This window comes from Anopheles stephensi, chromosome 2, assembly GCF_013141755.1.
Source record: "Anopheles stephensi strain Indian chromosome 2, UCI_ANSTEP_V1.0, whole genome shotgun sequence".
Taxonomy (NCBI): Eukaryota; Metazoa; Arthropoda; class Insecta; order Diptera; family Culicidae; genus Anopheles; species Anopheles stephensi.
This window is the reverse complement of record NC_050202.1, coordinates 61,236,808-61,260,927: the sequence shown is the minus strand read 5'-3', so window position 1 is coordinate 61,260,927 and position 24,120 is coordinate 61,236,808. Positions and strand designations below refer to the sequence as shown.

Here is a 24,120-nt window from a genome sequence, read left to right as displayed (position 1 = left end):
CAATTATCGTATTTGCAAAGCTATTTCAATCGTTTTGCAAAAATTCCGCCAAAAAGCAAAACCCCACCGAATGGACCAGCGCATTTCATACAGCTCGTGTTTGTCCGTAACACTTCAACCCGTTAGTATAGTCCGCACACCATCATAGCCGAACTGTCAGTTGCTCGGCTGTGTGAAAAAAGGGCAGAAAGCACAGCAATACGAAGAGGAAAGGCACTTTTGGGAAGTGTTTTTGTTGCCATTCCACCCACAGGGAACACAGCAGCATCTGCGTGGAAAAAATCGATAAATTTATTTGTAAATACAGTGCAACGACGGCTAGTGGTGCGTGTGTTTAGTGAATCATTCCACTGCAGTTTGCAGTTCGGAATCACGGGAATCGAGTCAAGCCTGTTGGCCTGCTACTACGTCGGACGATGGGTTGCGCGAGGAATGTGTGATTGCTACTGGAAAGTCGTAAAATTTATAATCCATCGATATACGGTGGAATTTCATGCAGCCAGGCAGTTGTGTGTTCGGTGTACGAAAACCCCCGTGTTGAGTGTGTGATAAAATGTGGCCTTGGTCCGCAGCACCACCCACAAGTTTGATAGAATTTGTGAAATCGTCGTAAGCGGGCGTTACTGCTCAAGGAAAGGAAAGAAAGAAAAAAACAACAAAACGATAGTGCATATAGTAAGTGCGCCGTAGCGCTTGCATGTGAAGGTGCAATGAAATTTGTGGTTCGTGATTGATCCGTTTGTTGCAATATCGGCGAAGAAACAGGCGACCTTCGTTGCATAAGGCAAAAGGAAAAGGTTACCTACCGCCTACTGCGATAAAACACCCAGCCAGATCGTCGCGGAAAGTTTATGCTAACGTATACAACGGAGGAAGCATTCTTTTTGCGCACCTTGTTTGCGAAGGTTGTTGGCTTTCACCGGAGAACTCACAGACGGGCAAAAGCGGACAGCGATCCGAGATGAGCTGATAAAGGCCTGCTGTGTTTGTTTATGATAATGTAAGTAAAATTATTGCAAATTTTCCAAGCCAACGTGCGATTTATACTTGTAGTGAGCGCAACCAGAAAGTGGACGAATTGTGCATTTGACCAACAAGAGCTGTAAATGTTACACAAACACACACAAGATTGCTGATATGACGGGGAAGATAAAGCGTAGCAGATAAGGTGCTCAATAGAATGGGAAACATCGGAATTCTACGCCACCGAAGAATGTGTCATTCTAGCTCGCTTAATAGCGCGGAAAGTGTAAAAGTAAACTTTCCCTTTTCGAGCATCCACTTGATTGCAATTTCGATGACATCAGTGTGTCCACTGGTTTGTAGTGGCATGAGAATAATCGTGTCCACATATAGTATCAATTTTAATGCTTTGACTGCTTCTTTCCGAGCAGTGACTGCCTGTACCTGCAGGAAGGCGGCAATTCAAGGCCTTTCCATTTTACACATTCCGCCCCATGAAGCTGAAGATGGGCTTAAAATAAAAAGAAGGAAGGCATTTGGAATGGTCGCAGAGAAAACACGTCTTAGACGAAACAATACCAACAAGCAACGTACAGAGAGTTCGTATGATTGCGCACCGATGGAACGGGTCCAACGGGTGACAAACGAGCGCGATGCAGCACACACGGCTTAACGCGGCGCACGGTGCGGGTGTGTGACTGTGTGATCGCGACACTTCCCAACAATGAGCGCGACAGTACGACCAAGAGGCGGGAATGGTGCGCGTGAGGTGGTGTACTATGTAAATACAAAACTTACCATTCCGCCCTCCCCCGGGAAGTACAACCCGCACCCGCTGTGCAACACCTCGATCAGGGACGGGGCGTACATACCAGACCGTCAGCAGCATGTTTGCTTTTTTAGTTCGCGCCGTCCGTGCTGGACTGACCAAATATAACCGGCTACATTCACTCGCACAAAAACACACCCGGTTCGGTGTCTCTGGCTCTCGGTCTTCCCTTCGGTGGTTTGTAGGGCAAAACAAAAAGCATGTCTCTCCACATATTGCAACAGTCCTGCAATCGTCCGTCAATTCGGCTTGCTTCGAGATTGATTTGCATAATGTAAGCGCTGGCCCAAAACAATGCTGGGCCACTTGTTGGGGAACGTGAGGGAAGAGAGGTGGCTATTTGCTGCCAAAAGAGAGTTCGGAAATGTGACAATTTTGTGTGACGGAGATAGGTCAACAAAAGAGGTTTTTTTAATCATAACGCTCTAACTTAAGCCGGAGGTTTACAAACTTTTCGGTGCAGTGAATTATTTTACACTGCTTTTCGGTACAATTGTATATACTTTGCTACTAAATTTAACCCATTATTTATCACGTTGCAAATTTTTGCAGCATTGTACAATTTTCTGTACCTAAGTTATCATGTAAGTAAACATTTTTGTCACAAGGAAACATCGTAAGACTTTTACACTTATTCAGAACAATTCAATCACGAACAATCAGATCAGATCAGAACAATAATATGACGATTTGATGTGAAAAAATTGTGTATATTGAGTATTTATTTGCACAACATTCAATTATCGTGTAGTTGGCTTGGTGATCGAGGCAATAGCAGCGGCCATCTTCACAGACCAGGCCCGGGTATCAAACCCCGTCTGAGCTGGGCTCAACGGACTTCACTATCTTGCTACAATTGCTAAAGAGCAATTGGCCCCCCAAAATTGGTGCCCTAATGACTAATTGGCGACCATTAAAAATTGAAACGTTAGGTCAAAAGTTGATGAGTGACAGACGATAAATGTCGACTGCTCAAAATTGTGCTCAAAATTCAATATCAGTAAATAATAATCTATCCAATGATTAACGCTTTTAGAACTAGTGAAAAGTACTTAAATACTTTTTTTTCTTTTCCACTAAGTAAGGATCTCCAGGATCTTCATTATCCTCGTAATAAAAATGGTCTAATGTAGTGCAATTACCAGGAAATTAGGACAATTTCTATCTACTGGAAAGTGTCTCTATCTTTTCATCATAAACATAAGTTCCTTGAGGACCTCAGGAAGCTAATCATCACTTGTAGTTTTGTTGTTAAAATAAGCATCCTACAGTAACGTGCATGTCCTTTTAATCGTGTGTTTTATATATGCAGATACAATTTGTTCCAACTACGGCAAACTTGGGGAACTGCGTTTGAAACATTGTTATTTCTTTCAGGCTATACCTAAGCGAAAAAGTGGGACATGGTGAAGCACCAGCTTTCCACTGGCCATAAATAAGCCAATTCTTCTCCTTCTTCCTTGGCACTACAACCTCGAGAGGTCTCGGCCTGCCATTTCTAGCTTTCTGTGACTAGATTTTACCCATAGCAAAGTAGTCAGTCCTGCATACGGGGAGGCGGTCTGGATGGAATTTGAACCACGCATCCTGCCGTGTGAAGACCGGCGCCGGTGTCGCCTCGGCCACCGGGGACCGCCCGATAGCCAATTAGAATTTGCAAAATCTTATTCCTTCTTTAGAATAGCGCGAACATGAAATCGAACCTTGATCACCCGGACAGCCTTGTAACATGTAGGCAAAATCGTTTGGGACGTTGTGGTTTAATTGTTCCAGAATTTCAGAACTTCCACCCAATGGTCCCTGATGGATCAGGGCAAGGACTGTTCATTAAAGAATCCAAGAAACTCAGACCGAGCTTTTGCATCTAATGAGAAAAAACACATCTTTATAATGTCCAAAAGTACTTGATATCTCTATGAACTTTACCAACTTTTCTACTAGGAACTACAGAGGATCAACTTATTGGTAAGGCTTCGAAAGAGCTAAAAAAGTGCGAAGAATTCCTTTTCGATCTTCTAATGGCCTATATTTTATTTATTTTGTTGGGAATAAGATTAGGAAAAAAAGTTATTCGTTCAAATGAGTTCTAACGTTTTTCTTGAGGTCTTAAAACAGTACAATTCACACTCAATCTTCTCAAGAGACCTGCCTGTAACTATCACGCAAGTATGCCATCCACCTACTTGACATACATGTTTTAGGTCGAAGTCATTGTTGCTTACGTTCAGATTACAACGGTTCAAGTGATTTGTGCCGCAGACAATCCCCAAGTACATGGGCCAAAACAGTGAATCACTGATATCACGCGGCGATAGTGGTGAGACATAGTGGGATAAGATCACGCACATGCTCCCTCTAAACGTTCCTATTTTTTGTTGTTTGCATTTTGCAATTGCGATAAAAGTGTTATGTTCCCTTTTTGACTAAGGAGTGGAGTGATCGGTTGAATAATAGTAAGCTGGAAGTCGGCCCATCCTACCGATGGAATCGCCGAGCAGTGTGGTAGCAACGATTCCGAGAGGCATTTTGGAACACACAAAATTCCAATCGATTCTAAAAAGGCGTTGTTACCTCGCTCGATAGTGTTTTGCCACAATTGAAATAACCTTCGACTGGACTAAATGTGTATTTACCACCATTCCGCAATAGCAATGCATCAGCCGCGACGAAGACGGCTTCGTCCGCACCCTGTCCGTTGGTTCGAACCTCACAATCGAGTAGTTACAATTAATTAATTTACCACCACGAGCACCGGAAACCACCGGGCGGGTTGATGGTGGGCCGATAGGGACGGGGAGGATCGCGATCGCACTTGTGGGTGGATGCGTGATGTTCGCTGGGCGAAGCAACTCCAACCTGGGTGTGCGTTTTTTACATACGGACGGACGTATTTCCAATTTTGCACTTGTTTTTCTGTCACTTGAAGCTGTTGCTTGGGAGGGTGGGGTGTTTTGTTAGCGTTGTTCGCCGAGGAGGTCTTTTTATAGCGAGCGAGCGAGAGAAGACAGGGGTGAGTTATGCTAATTTTACCCGGTCGGCATTTGTTTCCCTTTGTAACCGGGATGCCACTACTTCGATACGAATCGAGAGACACGATCTTGCAAGTTGTTGATCACTTAATACACCTCTAACCACGTGGCAAAAGGATCTAAGATTTGTCGAAACGGGCTGTCTACTTTCGGGAAGTTGTGTCACCGTATCGGCAGAAAGTTGGTTACCAACGGTTTTACAATCACCAGAGGGAAAGGGCCGGATCTTAAGCCATGCAAGGGCGTGTGTGTGCGTGTAACTACGGTAAGATTCGTCCACTTGACTGCGTTCCGTTACTTGAAGATGGTGGAAGCTCTTGGAATTTGCGCATCGTTGCCCCAGGGGAAGAAGCCGGTAGACGAACGATTAGAAATGGTCCCAAAAGAGCGAAGAAATGGATTGACTTGGAACGGTTGGGTTGCTGTTGGTGGAAAAGCATCGCCAACGCCATCACACTCAACTAAGTCGCCCATCCCCCCCAGGCAGTCGTTAGGTTTTGTGCGAATAATTAGGGCACGCTCTTGCTCGTCCGGCTCCGGTATGTGTTAAATCGATTGTGAACAATTCCGATACACCGTGTGAGCGAGCCCACAGTGGTTGATGAGTTTTTCGCCTTTTTGGCAATGTGGAAAATCGTTCGGTCGTGTTACATTTGGTTGAGTTTTGAAGATTTGTATGTATGCATTTCGTATCTGCATGAGTGCTCAAAGTCATTGGAGGTAAAGTGGCCTCTATCGCCGAGGTCCGACCGCCTCTATCGCCTCGGCCACCGGACCGCCGGTAATATTTCTACTCCAAGAAATACTCATCAGCATCAGAGCAAAAGCACATTATTATCTGCAAATAACACTTCGACATTTTTGATATAAAATTGATAAATAAAAATCAGTGGTGTGCAATAATAAATTGAGAGGAAGATAGTTACAGGTCACCGTTGGCCCAATGGTCCCAGTTTCTAACTTAGGTTTGATATTTGGAAAAGATGCAAATGATATGACACACACTGTTATACTGCTTAAGGCTTCAATTTTACGGCAAAACGGGTCCGGAACTCTTGCATTGCCTGGTGTAGAGGTAAATGTTTACCCAGCGTCTTCCACTGCCATCGTGCACAACATCGTTTCCCTTCGTAGTGGGGCTGCGATGTGTGTGTGTTACATCCTATTCGCCCAAAATTGCATCGCAGCAATTCCAAACGATCGTTCGCCCGTTCCACTTTTGATTTCTCAAGTCAATCACACTAAACGAATGAACCCTTTCCACACACACACACACACATACACAAGAAAAAGGGTTCCGTTTGCATAAGCCTACGAGAGCTAGCTTTGGTGCCAGGGATGTCTTGAGTCCGGCTGCTCGGAAGGTAGGTAGGTAGGTAGGTAGGTAGGCGGCCACCAATTGAAACTAATGAACTTTATGCGAGATGACGAGATGATTGAACACTTTTCTTGTAGCTTTGTTTTTAAGTGCGTGTTCGGATTGTTTCATGGACCAGTCAGTCGGCAAAGTAAACGAAGCGCGACTAATCGCACTCATTGTTAAGATGTAGGGATCCGGTCTCTGAAGATATAGAGCTGATCCACGAAGCTGTACCTTCTGTACCATTTCCAGGATTATTTTAAAATAAGAAGACTCCTTATTTCGTACACTACATTCAGTCTTAACAATCGGAGGAACCACGCGATCTTGCCGTACCGGATGTGTGTCATCGTTGGGGGAAGAACACTTCAAACCGCTCAGTACGCTATTTCCAAGGGTACAAATGACCCTAGAATTCGAATCGTACGGATGATTCTAAAGCATCGCTCTCCCCTACTGCAGTGCTGCTGCATGTAGACACGCGTTGTCCCGCCAAAGTGTTCCTTGTGGTTGGTTGGGAGTACCTAATTGGAGCGTTTATATTTAGAGCACGTTCACTGTTACGCGGCCATGTTCCTGGCCTAGCGCAATGTCTAGTTTTCGCCAACTCGATTGCTACTCGATACTCAGGAAATCTATTTCCTCCCAAACCCCTACTGCACCACGGGCGGATATTTCCATTCTACCGGTGAGGAGATGCATAGAATGTTCCCTCCCAAAAAACCACAACCTACGACACCGCCAGTGCGCGCTATTTGTAGGTCCCAAAATAAAAATTGTTCCTGTTGAAAGAGACGGGTTTTCCCTCACACGAAACGATCGATGCGTAAGATCGATTCCTGAATACCTATTCCACAAATGCAGCGGTAGTGCAGTAAGTGCAGCTGAGCGAACAACACTCAAAATCACAGTTTTACGCTTCCAAAACCGGGCTTACCAAAAGTTGAGGGCCAAGAGTTTGGTACAGTTTCTGGGTAAGACATCTGGGTAACATCCCCGTAACCGACGGGAGAGCATTTCGCTGAGTTTTACTTTCATTCGCCATAGCTGTGGGCAGATGGAGGCAAACTTTCACCTCAAATCGTGCTGAGCTTGGAAAATGCGTGAGAATTTTCCGCTTAACGATCCTCTTGTTCAGCTTGCGGTTTGGCGTGGAAATGCGATTGTGAGCTGTGACAGGCTCGGAATGGTCGGTTTTGAGCTATGGACGCAATCCAACTGACCCGACCCAGTAGTCCGCGCAGTAGTAGTCGGTGTGCGAATTATGAAATAAGGTTTTTCCCGCTCCGAAGATGGTCGTGAAAGTGATGAGAATAAACGGTTGAGGGTAATGTGAAACGGCAGATAAGTAATGTGTTTGTACTTTTCGCCTTTCTCTTCTCCACAGAGTATATTTTATTTGTGTTATCATACCTCAACATATCATCGGCGGTGGAGAAGATATTTTGCAATCGACAGTAACGAACGGAGCAATCCTGGTAGCTAACGGTAACAGCGGCGCCCAACATCGGTGTTATGGCAACCATTACGATGGCAGCATCACCAACGTCCAACAGCAGTGCCTCGACCACGTCCATGTCGCTGTTGCAGCGCCAATCGAGCAAGAACGCTGACACCGTATCGGTATGTTCGACCACCAGTGCCTTCTCGACGTGCCCCGACCGGCACGGCTTCTACGGTGGCAATCAGTTCTCGGAGAAGCCGAAAAAGGAGTCGCTGACGCGCGAGCAGATCATTGCACGGGAAAAGAAATGGATCCACATGACGTCGCACTGGTCGGAGTACATGAACACGAACTACAAAAAGGTATCCCCCCCCACCACCCGAAACCAGGCCTCCGTAAAGGTTGATCCGATATTGATTGTTCACTTCTCCTCAGGTTAGAGAACGCTGCAGAAAAGGTATTCCTGACGCGTTACGGCAGAAAGCATGGTTCCTGCTGACCGGTGCCAACCATCTGATGGGCAAGTTTCCCGACTGGTACCAGCATCTGCTCGAGGAACCGGGCAATCCGCAGATCATTGACGAGATCCGCAAGGACCAGCACCGGCAGTTTCCGCACCACGAAATGTTCATCGACGACGACAAACCGGGCCAGAAGGAGCTGTTTAACGTGCTGAAAGCGTACTCGGTGTACAATCCGACGGTCGGCTACTGTCAGGCGCAGGCACCGATCGCTGCCTTCCTGCTGATGCAGCTACCGTCCGAACAGGCGTTCTGGTGCTTCGTCGCTATATGTGACAAGTAGGTTCTCAAAAAAAAAAACAAATTCAAACCTTGCCGGTCAACCTCGCTAATACACACCACCCTTATTGCAGATATCTGGAAAACTACTTCACGCCCGGGCTCGAGATGTTGCAGCGCGATGCCGGTATGCTGAACCGGCTGCTAAAGAAAACGTCACCGGCTGCCTACCGCCACCTGCAGAAGCACAACGTCGATCCGCTGCTCTACATGACCGACTGGTTCCTGTGCGCCATGACGCGCACCCTGCCCTGGGACACGCTGCTGCGCGTCTGGGACTGCTTCCTCTGCGAGGGGGTGCGGATATTCTTTAAGGTAGCGCTGGTCATCATCGGTGCCACGCTCGGCCCGCAGAAGGTACGCGCGCAGTGCAACGGGTTGTGCGAAACGTTGGCCGTGCTTCGCTCGCCGCCGAAAAAGTTTCTCGAGGAAGATTTCATCATGCACCACATCTTTCGGTTAAACATTACGATCGAAGACTTTCACCGGGAGCACAAAAAGCAGGAGATGCTGCACCGCAAGGCAAAGCTAGAACAGCAGAAGGCCGCCCAGCAGCAGCAGCAGCAGAATGGTGGTGGGTCTTCCAACGGTCCCGGAAGGAGCACGTAGCCTGCGCGTCGGGTGCGCTGCCGGCATCGAGGTAAGGAGCAGCTAGTCGATCGGTAGGGGGATTTGCGGGAGTTTGACCCACAATCACGAAGCATAATTATACCACCAAACCGATTGGTTTGGTCGGTTTCTCGGCAATTAAGGGCGCTATTCGTCACTATTCTATTCTTCCATTAAACGCGTAGAAAAATGGAAAATGTTTACTACTAGTAAGATGTAGCATAATTGCGATAAAACGCAGCACCAACATTTAATGAACAAATTCGGTACGTCCACACCGAGGCGCCGAGGCTCACAATCTAGGGAGAGAGTGAGTCTGGGAACAGAAATTCTTTCAAACGATGTAAGCAAAGTAGAGCCGAAGGAGCCGCGCGGTAGAAAACGAAACCAACCCCAGCCAACACTCGTTGCAACGCAGATTTATAGTACAATTTTATATAGATCTATTTAAAGATGAAACACATTACAAAATCGTCGTATTCGTATTCACCGCAGTCCAGATAGTCGTTAGTCGTCGTTAGTGTTAGGGTACCACGGGACGGTACGATTGCGGAAGGAGTAGGGCAAAGATGGGCAAAAGGGAAGTGTTCTGTTCACTTTCTCTTCATTCCATTGTAAGAGTATATTCGATGTTTGAGCGCAATTTACCTACGAAGGTATAGCAACGTTTCCTAGCCGAATCATAAGTATGTTAACGAGTCCGCGTAGAACACATACAGCAACGTTATTTGAATTCGTTACTATATCATTGCAACACATGCTCTCACCATTTAGCACACACACACAGCGCACAAAGAATGTCACACTTTTCTACCGATTTCGCACTAAAATGGATGGAAGTTTGGAAAGGGCGAAAAGTCAAGCAAACAATTTCAATCATGGTGCCTTGCTTTCCTTCCCGTGCGTATCTACTTGAGCGTGTTGATTGATCGCTCCGGGAAGCGTACGCGAGCGTTTCACACCGTAAAATTCGAATTAAAAATTTGATTTACAATTCGTGCAATTCGTTCACTGTTTTTCGCCGTTTGTTTGGCATATTATGCTACTGAAGCGGAGCATTAGTATAACATTTGCTGCACACCTGCAATTATTAGTATCTTCCCATGGTTATTTATTCGCACGCAATCAGAATAACATTAGCAAGGCAGCTGTGCAGCTATACACATTGCCACCGTGCTGGAGATTTAACCGGTCGCCGGTGGTGTTGTAATAAATTTGTATTTACTCTGTACTCTGAAAGATAGGCAGTATCGCTTCGAGATTTACAGTCTGCGAGGGCACGGACGTAAATCGGATTGCTATGGACCATTTGAAAGAACTTTGAACAATTTCAGGATGATAACATTCGGGGAGGTGTTAGGTGAGCTGCTGTCGGAATAAGGATGGGGATCGGGTCAGTTACCAGCCAGAGGTTCTCTCGCGATGGGCTCAGTACTTTGATGAATTGCTAAATGATCAGTTCAACGAACAGCTAGAGGCTCCGCTAGCAGACGATATAATGCTGCTGCAACCTAGCGTTGATGAAACACGAATGGCCATCCGTCGGCTCAAAAACAACAAGGCACCAGAGGCACCGACGGAATAGTAGCCGAACTGATGAAAAACGGTGGTGCAGCACTCGAACAGGAAATTCATCAAATTATTACTGAGGTATGGGATAGCGAATCGATGCCTTGTGATTGGAATCTTGGTATCATCTATCCCATGTACAAGAAGGGAGATAGGCTAGAGTGCAGCAATTACAGGGGTATTACGGTGTTGAATACCGCCTACAAGATCTTCTCCCTAATCTTACAAGATCGACTTGTCCCATTCGTCGAAGAGCTGGTCGGAAACTATCAGAGAGGATTCCCAAACGAAAAATAAACCACTGACCAGATCTTCACGGTGCGGCAAATCCTGGAGAAGATGGCGGAGCACAGAAACTCCACTCCTACCATCTCTTCCTCTTTTGGAATCCCGGCCAAGCTTACCAGGCTTGTAAGAATGACAATGGCCAGCATCACATGCCAGGTGAAGGTGGATGGAAAAGTCTCAGGACCCTTCGCTACCACCAGGGGCATGCGCCAGCGAGATGGGCTCGCCTGTCTCCTCTTCAATCTGGCGCTAGAGAGAGAGCCATCCGCGACTCGGAGGTGGAAACTTCGGGGACCATCTTCTATAAGTCAATCCAGATCCTGGCATACGCTGATGACATAGACATCATTGGTTTGAGGCTCTCCTATGTAGCAGAAGCTTATCATAGGATCGAGCGTGCGGCACAGAACCTCGGATTGGAGATTAACGAGGCAAAAACTAAAATGAGGGTGATACTACACTGCTCTACTTAGCGGTGATGTACAGACAGGTTGCCGTTTCTTTGAAGTCGTCCAAAACTTCTCCTATCTGGGGTCAAAAGTCAGCACCGACAACAACATTGATGTTGAGTTACGCGCAAAGGTGCAGGTGCTAGCGGCCAACCGGTCATACTACAGCCTGAGGAAACTTCTCCACTCTAAATACCTGTCGCGACGGACGAAGCTGGGACTTAACAGAACATTCGTAGTCCCAGTACTCACATACGCCTCTGAGACATGGACTCTGTCCAAAACTGACGAAGTCCTCTTAGCCGCGTTCGAGAGGAAGATGCTCAGAAGGATTTTTGGCCCCGTATGTGAAGGCCAATGGAGGAGCCGCTACAATGACGAGCTCTACGAGCTGTACGATGATCTCACCATCGTGCAGAGAAGTAGACTCGCTAGGCTCTCGTGGTCATGTCATGAGAATGACACCGGACGACACAGCCCGTAAAGTCCTTTTACGCGCGAGTGATGGCGTTGATGCGTCCGCCAGACCGGCCGGGATAACGGATTGGCAGACGACGGCGCTAAACCGTGAGCGGTATCGAGGATTGTTGCAGCAGGCCAAGACGGTTGTAGCGGCTGATAAGTAAGTAAGTAAGTAACATTAGCGAGAGAAAACACTCATCGTTTTCATCGTTCTTCTTAGCTTTATTTATCTCTTCCATTCGACCTGTTTCGTGTTTCACGCCGGAAAAAAAACTAAGGTGGCAATTAATCGTTACTGTACGCAAAAACAAAACAAACAAAAGTAAAACATTTTGATTCTAACGCTGCTTCATAAATCTATAGCCGGTATACTGTTACGATCGTAAGTCCTGTTGGCGCGAGAATGTTTTTTTACAATTTGGCATCGTAGCCCGGTCCTTTCCATCTACTGTGCGGTTTGCTTTGGATGGACCGCTTTGCATGTATTCCGCATACTAATGTAATATTATAACATAATCTGTACTTTATAAAAGGACCATAGACGAAATGACGAAATGCTTCCATAACACTGACGCCGGTTATACATACGGATGAAAGACGAAACCCGGGAAAACTCGATCAAGTTTTAAACCCCTATCCATTTGGGTCGGTTGCCTGATGCCTTCACCACGAGTGGATGTGGGTTGGCCAGTCGCTAGGTGGTCGCCGCGCGCGCCCGCCGCCTTAAATGGCTTTACTCATAAGCTTTAGCTTGTCCTTTAGCAGCTTTCGCAACTCCCGCACTTCAGTCAACGCGTTCTCGGCGATGGTCGTTTGTATGGTGGACGCATACTTGGGATTTAGTGACATCCGCTCGATAGCGCTTGTGAGGCTTTCCTCGACAACCGGTGGCTTCCAGGAGGCTGTAGCAAGCAAAAGGGAAACATAAATAAGTCATCGCATTTAGCGGAGCGTCCTTTGTTCGCTTACCTAGGACAAGATCCATTTCGTTGATTCGTTGTTTCAATTCCCGGAGCACCTTCGTAACCAGTGCGAGACGCTCACGCTCGGGAACGATGGTGGGCGTGGTGCCGGAAGTTGTATCGCTGCCGGTGACATTGCTTGTGGCACCCGCTGGTCCTCCGCTGCTGCTATCGGTGGTGGACTGTCCTTTCTTTCCTTTCTTCCCCGTGGTGGGCTGCGTTTGCGGTGCCGGCGCATGAAGATACTTATCGTAACACACTGCCAGCACGAACACCATTAGTGAGATCATCTGGAAAGCAATGCAAGGACCCATGAGAGCACCTTAGATGGATGAAGTTAAATGACCCCCCCGCGCTTTACCTCAATACAACCGTTCACGAGCTCGTGAGTCATCTTCCAATGCCAAAGCAAATCCTGCGACTGGTGGTACGTTTCGATAGCACCTTTCATCATCTCAAACACGGCCGTTATGTCGCCGCAGCACGTCTCAGCCGCCTCGGCAAGACGCTCGACACTGTGACCCTTCCACAGATCGAGCACAAAGTCGGCCAGATGCGTAAAGACGCGCTCGTACGGTAGGCTCAGGTAAAGATGTAGACGCGAGGGCAGCAGATTGACTAGATACCGGCCACTGATCGGGGTGTGCTGTTTACTGCGGATGTTCGCGACTGCTTCGACCCACTCGTCGCGCACCGCTTGCGCCACCGTACACTCGACCGTCGTCCGGCTGAGATATAGTTCCACCAGCGAGAACAACATCCGCGAGAGACCCGAGCGTAACCGCAGCAAATCGTAGTCCTGCTCGTAGCTCAACTTTTGCAGTCGCACCCGTCGTTCCTCGAGCGTAGCACCGACCGGTTTCGACGCGCACGGTACCGCATCCGGACCCTCGCACGTCCCATTGTTCGTCGGTTGGCCGTCGGTGGTGGCGGCAGCAGCACCAACCTCATCCGCATCGCCGGGCGGATCCCAGCAGACGAAAATGGTTAGATCCCGATTATCGTGCAGCTTGTCCCACCGAATGCGATCCTCGTGCGGTTTCCGGCGCGTCTGCCGGTAGGCTGCCAGCAGCTGGGCCAGTGTACCACCGGAGCTGACCACCATCAGCAGCAGCGTTTCGACCGTCACGAGCATAAAGTGGAAGCTGTGGGCGAGCCTGCTCCGGAAGTCGACGATTTCGACCAGCTTCGAGAACGTGCCAAAGTTGTACAGCGCCTTCGGTGCCTCGGAATTGGCATCGTTATCGTTGAGGAAAAAGTACATCGTACGCTCGTACGTTGCTTTGGCCAGTGCCGGAAAGCCAGCGTTGGCCAGCTGGGCGCAGTGCAGATAGCCGAGCGAGTCGAGCTGAATGTGCTTGATGTCGAGCGCTTCGTACGCGGTCTGCGCTGGCTGCGTGAGCCCGAGCCGGTGATACAGCTGCAGCACCAGCAGCTTGCCGTGGAAGTTGTTCACACTGTTCGCTAGCAGATGATTAAGCAAGCAGAGGGCTTCGATGGCCGGACCGGACCGTTGCATTCGCCAGGCACGCTCGTACATTATTTGCGCTGGAAAAAGCCAACACTCGGTTAAACGTGTTGCGAAACGTGAAGATTTGGCGCGATTTCACGCCCTTACCCGCAAGCAGGGCGTACGCATCGGATGGTCCCATGTCCGTCACCAGCAGCCCCTGCCCGTACGCATTGTACCCGTGTTCGTAGTGAAGGCTAAGCGAGGTATAGATGGCGTGCAGCAGCTCCTCGCTCACGATGGCATGCGCTCCGCTGTACCGTGCAATCTGCAACGTGCATATATGACGCTGCATTTGTTCTTTCTGCAATCAGAAAAACGGGGCACATTAATTCCAACCAAACAACGCCGCCCGTTTCGGAGCTTACACTAGCCGGCAGCGTTGCTGAGCTAAGCCCCAAACCGTTCATTAGCTTCGTGGCAAGCGCCCTGCGTTCGGAGGCCGGTTTGACGAATTCAAGGAACAGCTTCATATCGAGCGCACAGCACGGTTTGTCGGCAAACAGCTCGAAGTACTCCGCCAGCATGTCGGACATCTTGCCGAACAGCTGGTCTTCCGCGTACTGCAGTTCCACCATGCGGCGGTTTAGTTCCAACCGAGCAAGATAAGGCCCACGGAACTTTTTCGGCTGTGCTTCGATAATCTGAAAAGCAGACCGAGCAGCAGAGTTTACATTCCGTTCCAAGGGCTCGGTTTTTCTTTCAGCAAGCTTACATCGCATAAGAATTCGTGACACATTTCCACCGTGTAGTCAGCACCGTCCGGTTTGTCTCCCGCTTTGATCAATTCGAACGTCGAATTGATGTAATCCTGATAATAATCCCAACGATCTTGCCTAGCACGAGACAGAGAGGAACAATAAAGAAACTAGCAGCGATGCTGAACGTCCTGCCCTATCCTTCGAATACTTACTCCTGCAGCAGCAGCTCCTTCAGCAGCCGGTTCAACTCGCCCCATTTGTTTAGCTGCTTGAGCAGATCGATCCGCAGATAGACGGGCGCACCTGGGTACAGCTTCTGGCATAAGGCACCCTGCAAAAACTCGTACGCCTCCCCGTACTTGTGCTGCTCCTGCAGGATCTGCAGGTACAGCTGCGCTTCCTGCGCACCCTCCAGCTTGTTCTCCGCGATAAACTTGTCCACCATGCGCTGGGCGAGGGCTAGCAGCAGCTGTGCCTTCTGCGGGTTTGCCGCATCCGGGCCACGCAATGCCTGCAGCACCACGCTCATGACGGCCCAGAAGTAGTACGAGTTGCGCTGGCGCAACTTGTACAGCTGCAGCGCAACCGTCTGCAGCGCCTTAAAGTCGTCGATGCGCATGTAGGCGATGAACAGCTGCGAGAGGAGCTCCTCGCTGCCCGGCACCTGCCGCACGGCATTGCTGAACAGCGTGCAGATTTTGTCCAGCCGCTGCATCTCCTTGTAGCACAGCGTGAGCGCGTGCAGCGTGGTCGCCTCGATCGGTTGCTCCTGTTCGAGGGCCGCGATCAGCGGTGCACTGTCCTCGGTGCGGCCAAGCCGCTGATAGGCCCAGGCTTTCAGTGCCCGGGCACACTGTAGGGTGGGCTTCTTCTTCAGCATCTTCTCGACATCCTGCAGCGCTTTTTTGTAGTTGCCGATTTCGATCGATTCTAAAAATAGTGGCGGACAATTAGTTCAATGATCGTGCGTGTGGAACGGTGTGGGGTTCTAATAATGGAATCAGTAAAGGCGCGAGACGTATTGCTGTGTTGGGTTGCGGGATCGATGATGCCGGCCGGTGTACCGGGTGCATTGAGAATGGCACATTCCGTTGCCTTGGCACGAACCGGATAGAAATGCATTGGATGGACACTATTCAGCTTGCAACGCTTATCCCGCAAAATGGTATGCTCCACCAAGCCACCCCGATTGTAGCCTGACTGTCGGTCGCGTGTGATTACCGAGTGATGAGGCACCATGAGGAGCATCGGAGCTAGCGAAACCCCGTGGACCCCCCCTAGTTCTTACGTACCCCAGATTGGCCGCAGCTTCCTCTCGTATGCTAGATCCTCTTGCTGCATTATGCCGAAAAGGTTACTTTCTCACTGGAAAACGTGCCCGCTAACGCTGCTAGGTGAATGTTTTCGTTCACAGATTCCTTGCCCTAAGCACCCCTTTAATTTTACTCGCGGTCGCAAACACACACACCTATGCACACCGACACATATATTTTGACAATCGGATGAAAATTAACTTTTTTTTTTTTGTTGAAGCAATTTTGGGAGGGAAATGTCTTGCTCGTGTTTTCCATCAAACGCCATGTTGGCGTTTACGTTTGACAGTTTGGGTGCTCGTTCTGGATGGTGGAAATGTAGTGGTGCGATGTACACCACTAAAATAGTGTAAATTGAGAAATTACACTAGAATTTGACCGCCTCGAATAACATTCCCCAGTGCTTTACTATTGAAAATTGAATGCAAATAATCGTTTTCAAAATGGCAGCAATAAATTCCGCTACACCATGGTTCGGGTTTCTTGTGTCAAACCCGAAACCACGTTTGTTTGTTTATGTTCGTTACGTTCGTACAGTGCCCTGCTAACAAAAAAAGGTGTCATGAATGTGTTAATTTGTGAAATCAATCTCGTTACGCGCAAATACAATTTGTTATCGGTACATATTTACCGCAAATGGATAGTTTACGTTTTTATTACGTTATGAAACATGTTTCATGTGGGGAGCGGAAAGTGATTCGCAGGAACTGACGTTCATCATCTGGTGTCGCAAAATTAGGCTGTTACTGTACAGTTTCTCACCGAGGCTGCATGCCAGCTACGTATGAGTGTGTGTGTGTGCGGGCAGATGAGTTTTGCTTGAGATTTGGAAGGAAAAACAAAAGGTAAACAAATATCCATATCGGCGAAAATCGTCTGTAACCATAAAAGACACTAAAGCAACCAGCAACCGTTGAGTGTGTTAACTGATCGAACACTTTTTTGAGTTTTATTGTAGATCAACGAAATCCTGTCTCTCTTAGCGGAGCTAGTAGCTGTTGGAGGAAAGTACGGTGGGAATACTCATCGTTACTCGCATGATTTTCCCACAGCAGCAGCAGGCCAACAATAAGCACCTGCACTGACAACTTACGTGTGAGATTGCAAAGATCAGCTGTAATCTTCGTTTTGCGTTAAGCAGACTCGAGCAGCATTAGGCAGCAAAAAGGGAGTTTTTCTACTATTTTTTTTTGTACCGTACCGGACACACGTTTCGAGTTCCGGGTGACGTGAGGATGAAATGATTCATGCTTCCCCGAACGACGTCAGCCCGCACGGAAGTGAAACTATCATCCGACCGGATCCTTCACCTGTCCCATCATCGCTGCTATATCAGTGGTGGTACCAGCGCGAAACAACGGACCAGCACCGGGAGCATCAGGAACGGCACGGGTATAGTACCGGCTGCCTGGAGGCTATTTACAATACCGCTCTGCTCTATCTACACGAAACGCTGGATCATATCGCCCTAGTGTTACTCGCCTACAGCATACTATGCATCGTACTGTACCGGGTGCTGTTTCACCGTGCAGCCGGCTCGGCCTGGTACGGCCGTTGGCTGATGCGCCGCAGTCATCTGCCACCCTGCAACCGGGCCCTGCTCGTGACCGCCCATCCCGACGACGAAGTGATGTTCTTCGGCCCCACGATACTGGAGCTACGGCGCCGGCAGTGTCGCGTGTTTGTCCTTTGCCTGTCCGAGGGCAATCACGATCGAAAGGGGGCGGTCCGGCGCCAGGAGCTGTGGGATGCGTGCGAGAGCTTGGGCGTGCGGGCGGAGGATATAACGCTGGTGAACGCAACGCACCTGCAGGACGATCCGACCGCCGAATGGAAAACGGTAACGATCGCGAATCAGCTGCTCCGTCAGCTGGAGTCGCTCGACGCGGAACTGCTGATCACGTTCGACAAAGAGGGCGTCAGTGGGCATCCGAATCATTGTGCAATTTACTATGCGACCGCGTCGCTATGTCTTTCCGGGATGATACCGAGCAGTAAGTGTTGATTCGAATTGATTCATTCGACGATTCGTATTTTTAATCAAGCTGATCTCTTTCGCAGATTGTAAAGTATTAACATTAGAAACGGTGAACCTGTGCCGAAAATATTTGTCAATATTTGATCTTCCGGTAACGTTGCTGCTGTCTACCAATTGGTAAGTAATGGAAGTGTATGGAAGGCATCCTTACAGGGTCCTTTTGTGGATGGCAAACTCCTGGTAAAGCACAGCCTGCTGTGATTATTGATGTGATGATGTTAACTATAGCAACGAAGCGTCGAGATGAGCTCTTGGTATGTCAATCCCATTTACGTGGCCAGCCGACATGAGGCCGGCCTTGGAGCATTTTTCTTTCACTCTAAGCCAACGTGGCTATGCAAAGGTTTGAATAGTTCTGGAGTTCTGGATCTGTTTGGCCTCGTTAATCTCCCAGCGCATGTCCAATCCGACGGACCAGATGGCCAGAATCACATCAGCCTTTTTCTTAAAGATGATCACTCAGAAATGGTTTATTAAGAGGGAAAAGGTTGGATTTGTGGATTTGAACAGTTTAACCAACGATAGCAGCATCAATTTCGATGCAAGTCACGTCGGTACCGTCGGCAGCAGTCAGACCGACCTCAACCTGCACGGTAATACCGACCAGCGGCAGCTCCATGGAGTAGTTCAGCTCGTAGTCGAACGATTGGCCGGCCGAAATCGGGCACGAAGCACCCGAGATGCCAACAGCGCACGCATCACGCAGCTCCTCTGGGATATCGAATCCGACGTCCAGTCCGAGCAGCCGAGCGGTCAGGTGAGCCTCGAGGGTAGGGGTAGCGACCGGGGACACGATACCGATACCACGGGCAACCAGCGGCGAGCCGGAAGTGATCGTGCACGGAAGTGCCGTGCATCCTTCAATGCTGAGCGATGCCGGCGTCGGGGCACCGTTGGCGCCTAAATGAATTGGGGTTGTTTTTAAAATTAGCTAATTGAGCATCCCAACCGCACGGAACACTTACATGGTCGGAACGGGGTCTGTCCGAAGACGACGGCCGGCAGCAGGGCGGCAATGAGCAGGAACTTGTACATGATTGTGTGTGTGTGGTACTAGAAAAGCGTCAAGGATCTGACTACCTCGCTCCAAATCGGCAGCCCTGCTTAAATACCTCGGAGGTTTGCTTGCAACCGAGCAATGCAATAGATTAGCAGCCAAATTTCTTATCCACACCGTATCGCAGCTGCTGCTTATCATGAAACTGGGTAAAATGGTACAATTGGAAGGGCGTGTGCATTGTACCGATCGGGGAATTCTGAGCGAGGTTTTATTTTTTGGTTTTGTCCACAACAAACAATCGTAACGTACGTAATAAGCTAACCAGGTTCGTGTTAAAACACTGGCCAGTACTGTAAAAATAACGTCGTTGGCGAGATTTGGATATATTATCATCAAAGTTCAAAGAGTACTTGTCGCGTGATTTTGTGTAAGAGCAATTACACGAACAAGAACAAGGGCCTTGATCATGAATGCGTAGGAACGGGTTGAAAGGTTGTGCCTGCTCTGACTGCTGTTTATTTAGAGGAGAATTCTATTCAATGCCTAACCGTGAAAGCGCACCCGGGTGAGCTCGACCGTACAGCGGCTTTTAACGGCTCACAGTATATAATGTCTGGATGGTTCCACCACAAAGACGTGCAGAGAAGTCATTTATTAAAATTGGTTTACTTGGTCTGCTGCAACAGTCCTCGATGCCGCTCACGGTACAGCGCCTTTGTCTGGCCCAATTGATTATCCCGGCCGGTCTGGCGGACGCATTAACGCCATCACTCGGCCTCAAATGACTTTACGGGCTGGGTCGTCCGGAGTCATTCTCATGACATGATCAGCCCGTCGGCGCCTAGCGAGTCTAATTCGCTGCACGATGGTGAGGGGCTAAATATCCTTCTGAGCATCTTGCTCTCGAACGTTTCTGAGAAGGGTTTCGTCAACTCAGACTATACATTTTCTATACAGTCTCAGCTTTGTCTGTTGCAACAGGTATTTTGAGTGGAGAAGATTCCTCAGGCTGTAGTATGATCGGTTGGCCGCCAGCACCTTTGCGCGTAAAACTTGTTTATGGATAACAAGCCAGCTGCTAGTTCTTCCTTTTAAAAGGATAATCCGACCGTAAAAAGTTGTTGCTTTCTCTGTTGAAATCTTTGATTTGATTTGAGTTTTGATGATCCTTAGGTTCAAACAGTCGCCTGGTGTAGAGGTGACAGCGGCGCAGGTCTTCCTTCGGCGGGACCGGGGCTCAAATCCCATCCGGATCCGTTCCCCCGTAGTGAGGACTGGCTATCCAATTACGTGGTATTATTAAGTCTAGTATAAGCTAGCCCGGCGCTCCTTTTCCAGGGTGATAGAGAGTTAACTATTTGTTTGTATTTCTTCTTCTTCTTTTTATTCTTGTTCCTTGGCACTACATACAACCTCGAGAGGTCTCGGCCTGCCATTTCGGGCGTTCTGTGACTTAATTTTACCCGTAGTATCACTAGTAAAGTAGCTCTACCGTACGGGGAGGCGGTCTGGATGGGATTTGAACCCCGGTCCTGCCGCGTGAAGACCGGCGCCGCTGTAGCCTCGACCACCAGACTGCCCCAACCAATTTTTTTTTTATTTAATCCATGCGCCAACTGTCTTTTATTCCGGCAGGTTCTACCAAGCTCCAACAGCTCATAGTAAACAATGCATACATGGTCCCACCACACGTAGAGCATCTTTGCAGGAGCACCGTTGGTGATCTCCTAAATTCGTACATTATTTCCTGATCTCTTTAGCATGTTTCACACTTTTGCCCTTTTTGATAAACCCAATTTCTAGTGGTTTTCTATTATATGCACACTTGTAGAAATGTTACTTACGAAATATTCTTCTTAGTGCGCCTTTTTCCTCCTTCGGCATCCGCTTGGATTTCTTCCCAGTTACTTCGGTATCTTGCCCTGCCGCTCTGTGGATAAGATTACAGCACAAGCAATAACAGCCTGCGTCAAGGAAAGGGGAGATTACTTACCCTATTCCCTGGGTCACAATTAATTTGCCACCGATAAACCCCACTTCTGTTCGGGAGCATATTGTTTACACGCTTACTTGCAAGAACGTCGTTTAGGGTTTCCTCGAATCGGCCAATCCTCGGTACGTTGTTTGCTCTCCCGGCAGGGGGTCAGTACAGCAACAGTTTAAACTGCTTCGTCGGATTAATGCACGGTTAAATGGTTAGTTTGTGCGATAAGATACGGATAGAAGATGGTAAGGATGGAGGGTGAATACGATTGATACGTTGTTGATGTAATATTTTGGTGGACATACACTGAGGGTAAAGAATGCCGTTCGGTTTGGGGCTTATCGACTAACGATTGTGTAATAATGTGCAAGGATAATTGGTGCGTCGCACACTGGCAGTTGCATATTGCAATATCATTTTATGGGACGTTTGTATTATGAGCCTTTGTCCTTTCTTCTGCGTTGTACTACCGGAGAAGACCGGCTGCCGGAAATCCCGTATAAGGCCTCTCCGGTCCTTTCTCTAGCCTTGATCGTTCGGTGCCATTCTACGAGCATATCTAGAGACCCTAGTAATATGAGATGGTTAAAATGAATTAAATTACACTGCACCAAGCGTATTAGTTTAACGTACATTGCATCTTCGATGCTGGTTTATTGCGATTCAGGATCAATTTAGTTGTGGAGTTGGAGTGAGAGACGGGAAAGAAAATTAGGAGACGATGGTGGCATCGATTTCAATGCACGTGATTCTGGTACCGTCAGCGGCAGTCAGACCGACCTCGACCTGGGCAGTGATTCCGGTCAGCGGCAGCGTCATGGCGTAGTTCAGCGTGTAGTCGAACGTGGTGCCAGCGGCCAGCGGGCACGAGGCGCCAGTAATGCCGACGGCACAAGCATCAGCCAAATCGTCCGGAATCTGGAATCCGATGTCCAAGCCCAGCACACGGGCCACAATGTTAGCCTGCACGGTCGGAGTGGCCACCGGGGTGACGATACCGTTCGCACGAGCTACCAGCGGGCTGCCGGACACGATCGTGCAGGGAAGCGACGTGCAGCCCTCGATGTTAACCGAAGCAGGCGTGGGACCTCCACCGATACCTGTGGGACAATGGGTAATGGGGTGGTCAGTAAGTTCGGGGACACAAGCCACTGCACCGCTGCTGGCTGTCGTCCTTTTGCCCCGGATACCTACACGGACGGAACGGAGTCTGGCCGAAGACGACGGCCGGCAGAAGGGCAACAATCAGCAGGAACTTGTACATTTTCGATTTCGTCGAAGCTTGCGGATACCACTGAACTATCCCACCTCCGGGGAGCCGTGTTTAAATACTCGCGCCATTCCGTGCCTGCCTCGCGTACGCATTGGCTTCACGCAGACGGACGTCAGCTATCGATAAAAATCACACGGTTTACGCCATTAGATAACCATCGGTTTTTGCGATAGTCGCGAGAGACCCGCGGTGGGCATACGGCCGCTAAGCCTCTGCCTCTTAACGCGTGGTAAATGTTTGCCATTATCTTACCGTGCGTTTGCCAAAGATTCTTGTACATTGTGCGAGGCGCAATTCTTATCGTAAGGCTTGTTTGTAATTATTTAATGGTCCGCTCTTGTCTGTGTCGATTTTTTTTTCGGTAACCTAAGCGCTGCTGCTGTAGGGAAGCAAATTTTGATTACGGGTTATCGTTCGATTCAAGAGCAATTAGCAATTCGCCAGCAATTCTTGTGCGGCTCGTAGGTGGGAACGTTGCTGATGTTGTTGTTGTTTGGGGAAGGATGTTTTATGTCCCCAAAGAACTGAAAACTCCCAGGCAGCCCACCAAGAAGGACCACCAGCAACGGGGCTGTAACGGGGTGTGCAGCGTGCAAGATAAGATTGATGAAAGCGCGATTGGCTTCCGACGTCATTTGAAATATTTCAACCGGAGGGGAACTTGAAAGATGGTGTGTGCAAGCGTTTGTGTGCTGTCCATTTCAACTAACCAAGGTTTTGCCGTTGCTTTACTTTTAGGGTCATTCTTAGCTGGAGGGCTCGCCGTGCAGTGCAGAATGCGATGCGTCTACACAGCTCCCAAATGGTGTGGTTTCGCAAGCTGTACATAATCTTCTCCCGCTACATGGTGATCAATTCGTTGCGCGAAATCAACAAATCGGACGTAGAGTTTGAAATACTGGACACCTAGATGAGCAACGGCCACCCACAAGTGTGCACCCCACAGCTTTCTTCCATCAGCCAGAGGGACCACACCGTCTTTTTTTACTAGGGACACGAACACACTAGCGGATTAGTGAGCGAGAAAAAAAATGGCAAGGATGTTCCTTTAGTGGCAAACTGATAAACGATAAGTACGCGATGCGCTTTCGCTAGTCTCTTTGTATTTATGTTTTTACCCCGTAAGTAGTTGAATGCGAGAAGCAGTGAATCCGTAGAGGCATTTTAATCGAATTATTTGTTGCGCTCTGTTGCATTGAATCAAAATTCTTGATATCGTGAGATGATGCTGTGCCGGTGAAAAATATATTGAGTAGCAATTATGTTGAGTTAGCAATGTTTAGAAAGAATTCACCACCAACTCTTCCACTATCTCCACTTCCATTTAGCGTTAGTCCTGTAACCGGAATTCGTTATCGTTATTGCAGAGCAATTTTCTTTTTCTGCTTCAGTTTTTCCTACACATCCTGCAAATGCATTCACTCGTGAACACTTTTGGATAATAAAGCTAGCCGGGATTTTTTGAAGCTGATTTTTCTATCCTTGAAGTTAATTGTTCGAGAACGAATAGACAGTTATTTGATTTTTTTGTTTAATA

The 24,120-nt window shown here is 48.4% G+C and overlaps 5 protein-coding genes across 6 annotated transcripts; 2 read left to right on the top strand and 3 right to left on the bottom strand.

Moving 5' to 3' along the window:
- Positions 1–175: 175 nt before the first annotated feature.
- LOC118506565 (TBC1 domain family member whacked) lies at positions 176–10,273 on the top strand. The gene is made up of 4 exons (XM_036043887.1): positions 176–1,000; positions 7,569–7,987; positions 8,061–8,425; positions 8,500–10,273. Exons 2-4 carry the CDS (start codon positions 7,697–7,699, stop codon positions 9,032–9,034), a joined length of 1,191 nt encoding a protein of 396 aa, XP_035899780.1. The 5' UTR covers positions 176–1,000; positions 7,569–7,696; the 3' UTR covers positions 9,035–10,273.
- Positions 10,274–12,000: 1,727 nt separating this feature from the next.
- On the bottom strand, positions 12,001–16,465 carry LOC118506558 (phagocyte signaling-impaired protein). Its single transcript, XM_036043878.1, has 8 exons — positions 16,268–16,465; positions 15,188–15,905; positions 14,990–15,110; positions 14,643–14,918; positions 14,383–14,578; positions 13,126–14,312; positions 12,772–13,054; positions 12,001–12,704 (listed from the first exon to the last, which is right to left on the bottom strand). Exons 1-8 carry the CDS (start codon positions 16,314–16,316, stop codon positions 12,526–12,528), a joined length of 3,009 nt encoding a protein of 1,002 aa, XP_035899771.1. The 5' UTR covers positions 16,317–16,465; the 3' UTR covers positions 12,001–12,525.
- A 75-nt stretch (positions 16,466–16,540) lies between these two features.
- LOC118506559 (N-acetylglucosaminyl-phosphatidylinositol de-N-acetylase) lies at positions 16,541–24,054 on the top strand. 2 transcript variants are annotated; one of them, XM_036043879.1, is made up of 4 exons: positions 16,541–17,133; positions 17,247–18,282; positions 18,350–18,443; positions 23,322–24,054. In XM_036043879.1, the coding sequence occupies exons 2-4, from the start codon at positions 17,529–17,531 to the stop codon at positions 23,491–23,493; spliced, it is 1,020 nt and encodes a 339-aa protein (XP_035899772.1). In that variant the 5' UTR covers positions 16,541–17,133; positions 17,247–17,528; the 3' UTR covers positions 23,494–24,054. The 2 variants fall into 2 exon arrangements, with proteins under 2 accessions (XP_035899772.1, XP_035899773.1); XM_036043880.1 differs by having other exon boundaries at positions 16,655–17,133; positions 17,236–18,282.
- On the bottom strand, positions 18,679–19,430 carry LOC118506561 (NPC intracellular cholesterol transporter 2 homolog a-like). Its single transcript, XM_036043883.1, has 2 exons — positions 19,292–19,430; positions 18,679–19,226 (listed from the first exon to the last, which is right to left on the bottom strand). Exons 1-2 carry the CDS (start codon positions 19,359–19,361, stop codon positions 18,838–18,840), a joined length of 459 nt encoding a protein of 152 aa, XP_035899776.1. The 5' UTR covers positions 19,362–19,430; the 3' UTR covers positions 18,679–18,837.
- On the bottom strand, positions 21,930–22,652 carry LOC118506560. Its single transcript, XM_036043882.1, has 2 exons — positions 22,505–22,652; positions 21,930–22,410 (listed from the first exon to the last, which is right to left on the bottom strand). Exons 1-2 carry the CDS (start codon positions 22,572–22,574, stop codon positions 22,022–22,024), a joined length of 459 nt encoding a protein of 152 aa, XP_035899775.1. The 5' UTR covers positions 22,575–22,652; the 3' UTR covers positions 21,930–22,021.
- Positions 24,055–24,120: the final 66 nt, after the last annotated feature.

What these genes read in the sequence shown, in the direction of transcription:
- LOC118506565 (XM_036043887.1), top strand. Translation starts at nt 7,697, where the DNA reads ATGGCAACCATTACGATGGCAGCATCACCAACGTCCAACAGCAGTGCC. An exon ending in TGAACACGAACTACAAAAAG is followed by an intron (nt 7,988 to 8,060) that starts GTATCCCCCCCC and finishes ACTTCTCCTCAG; the next exon opens with GTTAGAGAACGCTGCAGAAA. An exon ending in TTCGTCGCTATATGTGACAA is followed by an intron (nt 8,426 to 8,499) that starts GTAGGTTCTCAA and finishes CCCTTATTGCAG; the next exon opens with ATATCTGGAAAACTACTTCA.
- LOC118506559 (XM_036043879.1), top strand. Translation starts at nt 17,529, where the DNA reads ATGATTCATGCTTCCCCGAACGACGTCAGCCCGCACGGAAGTGAAACT. An exon ending in TTCCGGGATGATACCGAGCA is followed by an intron (nt 18,283 to 18,349) that starts GTAAGTGTTGAT and finishes TCTCTTTCGCAG; the next exon opens with ATTGTAAAGTATTAACATTA. An exon ending in TTGCTGCTGTCTACCAATTG is followed by an intron (nt 18,444 to 23,321) that starts GTAAGTAATGGA and finishes CTTTACTTTTAG; the next exon opens with GGTCATTCTTAGCTGGAGGG.
- LOC118506558 (XM_036043878.1), bottom strand. Translation starts at nt 16,316, where the DNA reads ATGCAGCAAGAGGATCTAGCATACGAGAGGAAGCTGCGGCCAATCTGG. An exon ending in GAAGCTGCGGCCAATCTGGG is followed by an intron (nt 15,906 to 16,267) that starts GTACGTAAGAAC and finishes CACTATTTTTAG; the next exon opens with AATCGATCGAAATCGGCAAC. An exon ending in TGCGTACGCCCTGCTTGCGG is followed by an intron (nt 14,313 to 14,382) that starts GTAAGGGCGTGA and finishes GGCTTTTTCCAG; the next exon opens with CGCAAATAATGTACGAGCGT.
- LOC118506560 (XM_036043882.1), bottom strand. Translation starts at nt 22,574, where the DNA reads ATGTACAAGTTCCTGCTGATTGTTGCCCTTCTGCCGGCCGTCGTCTTC. An exon ending in CCAGACTCCGTTCCGTCCGT is followed by an intron (nt 22,411 to 22,504) that starts GTAGGTATCCGG and finishes ATTGTCCCACAG; the next exon opens with GTATCGGTGGAGGTCCCACG.
- LOC118506561 (XM_036043883.1), bottom strand. Translation starts at nt 19,361, where the DNA reads ATGTACAAGTTCCTGCTCATTGCCGCCCTGCTGCCGGCCGTCGTCTTC. An exon ending in ACAGACCCCGTTCCGACCAT is followed by an intron (nt 19,227 to 19,291) that starts GTAAGTGTTCCG and finishes CAATTCATTTAG; the next exon opens with GCGCCAACGGTGCCCCGACG.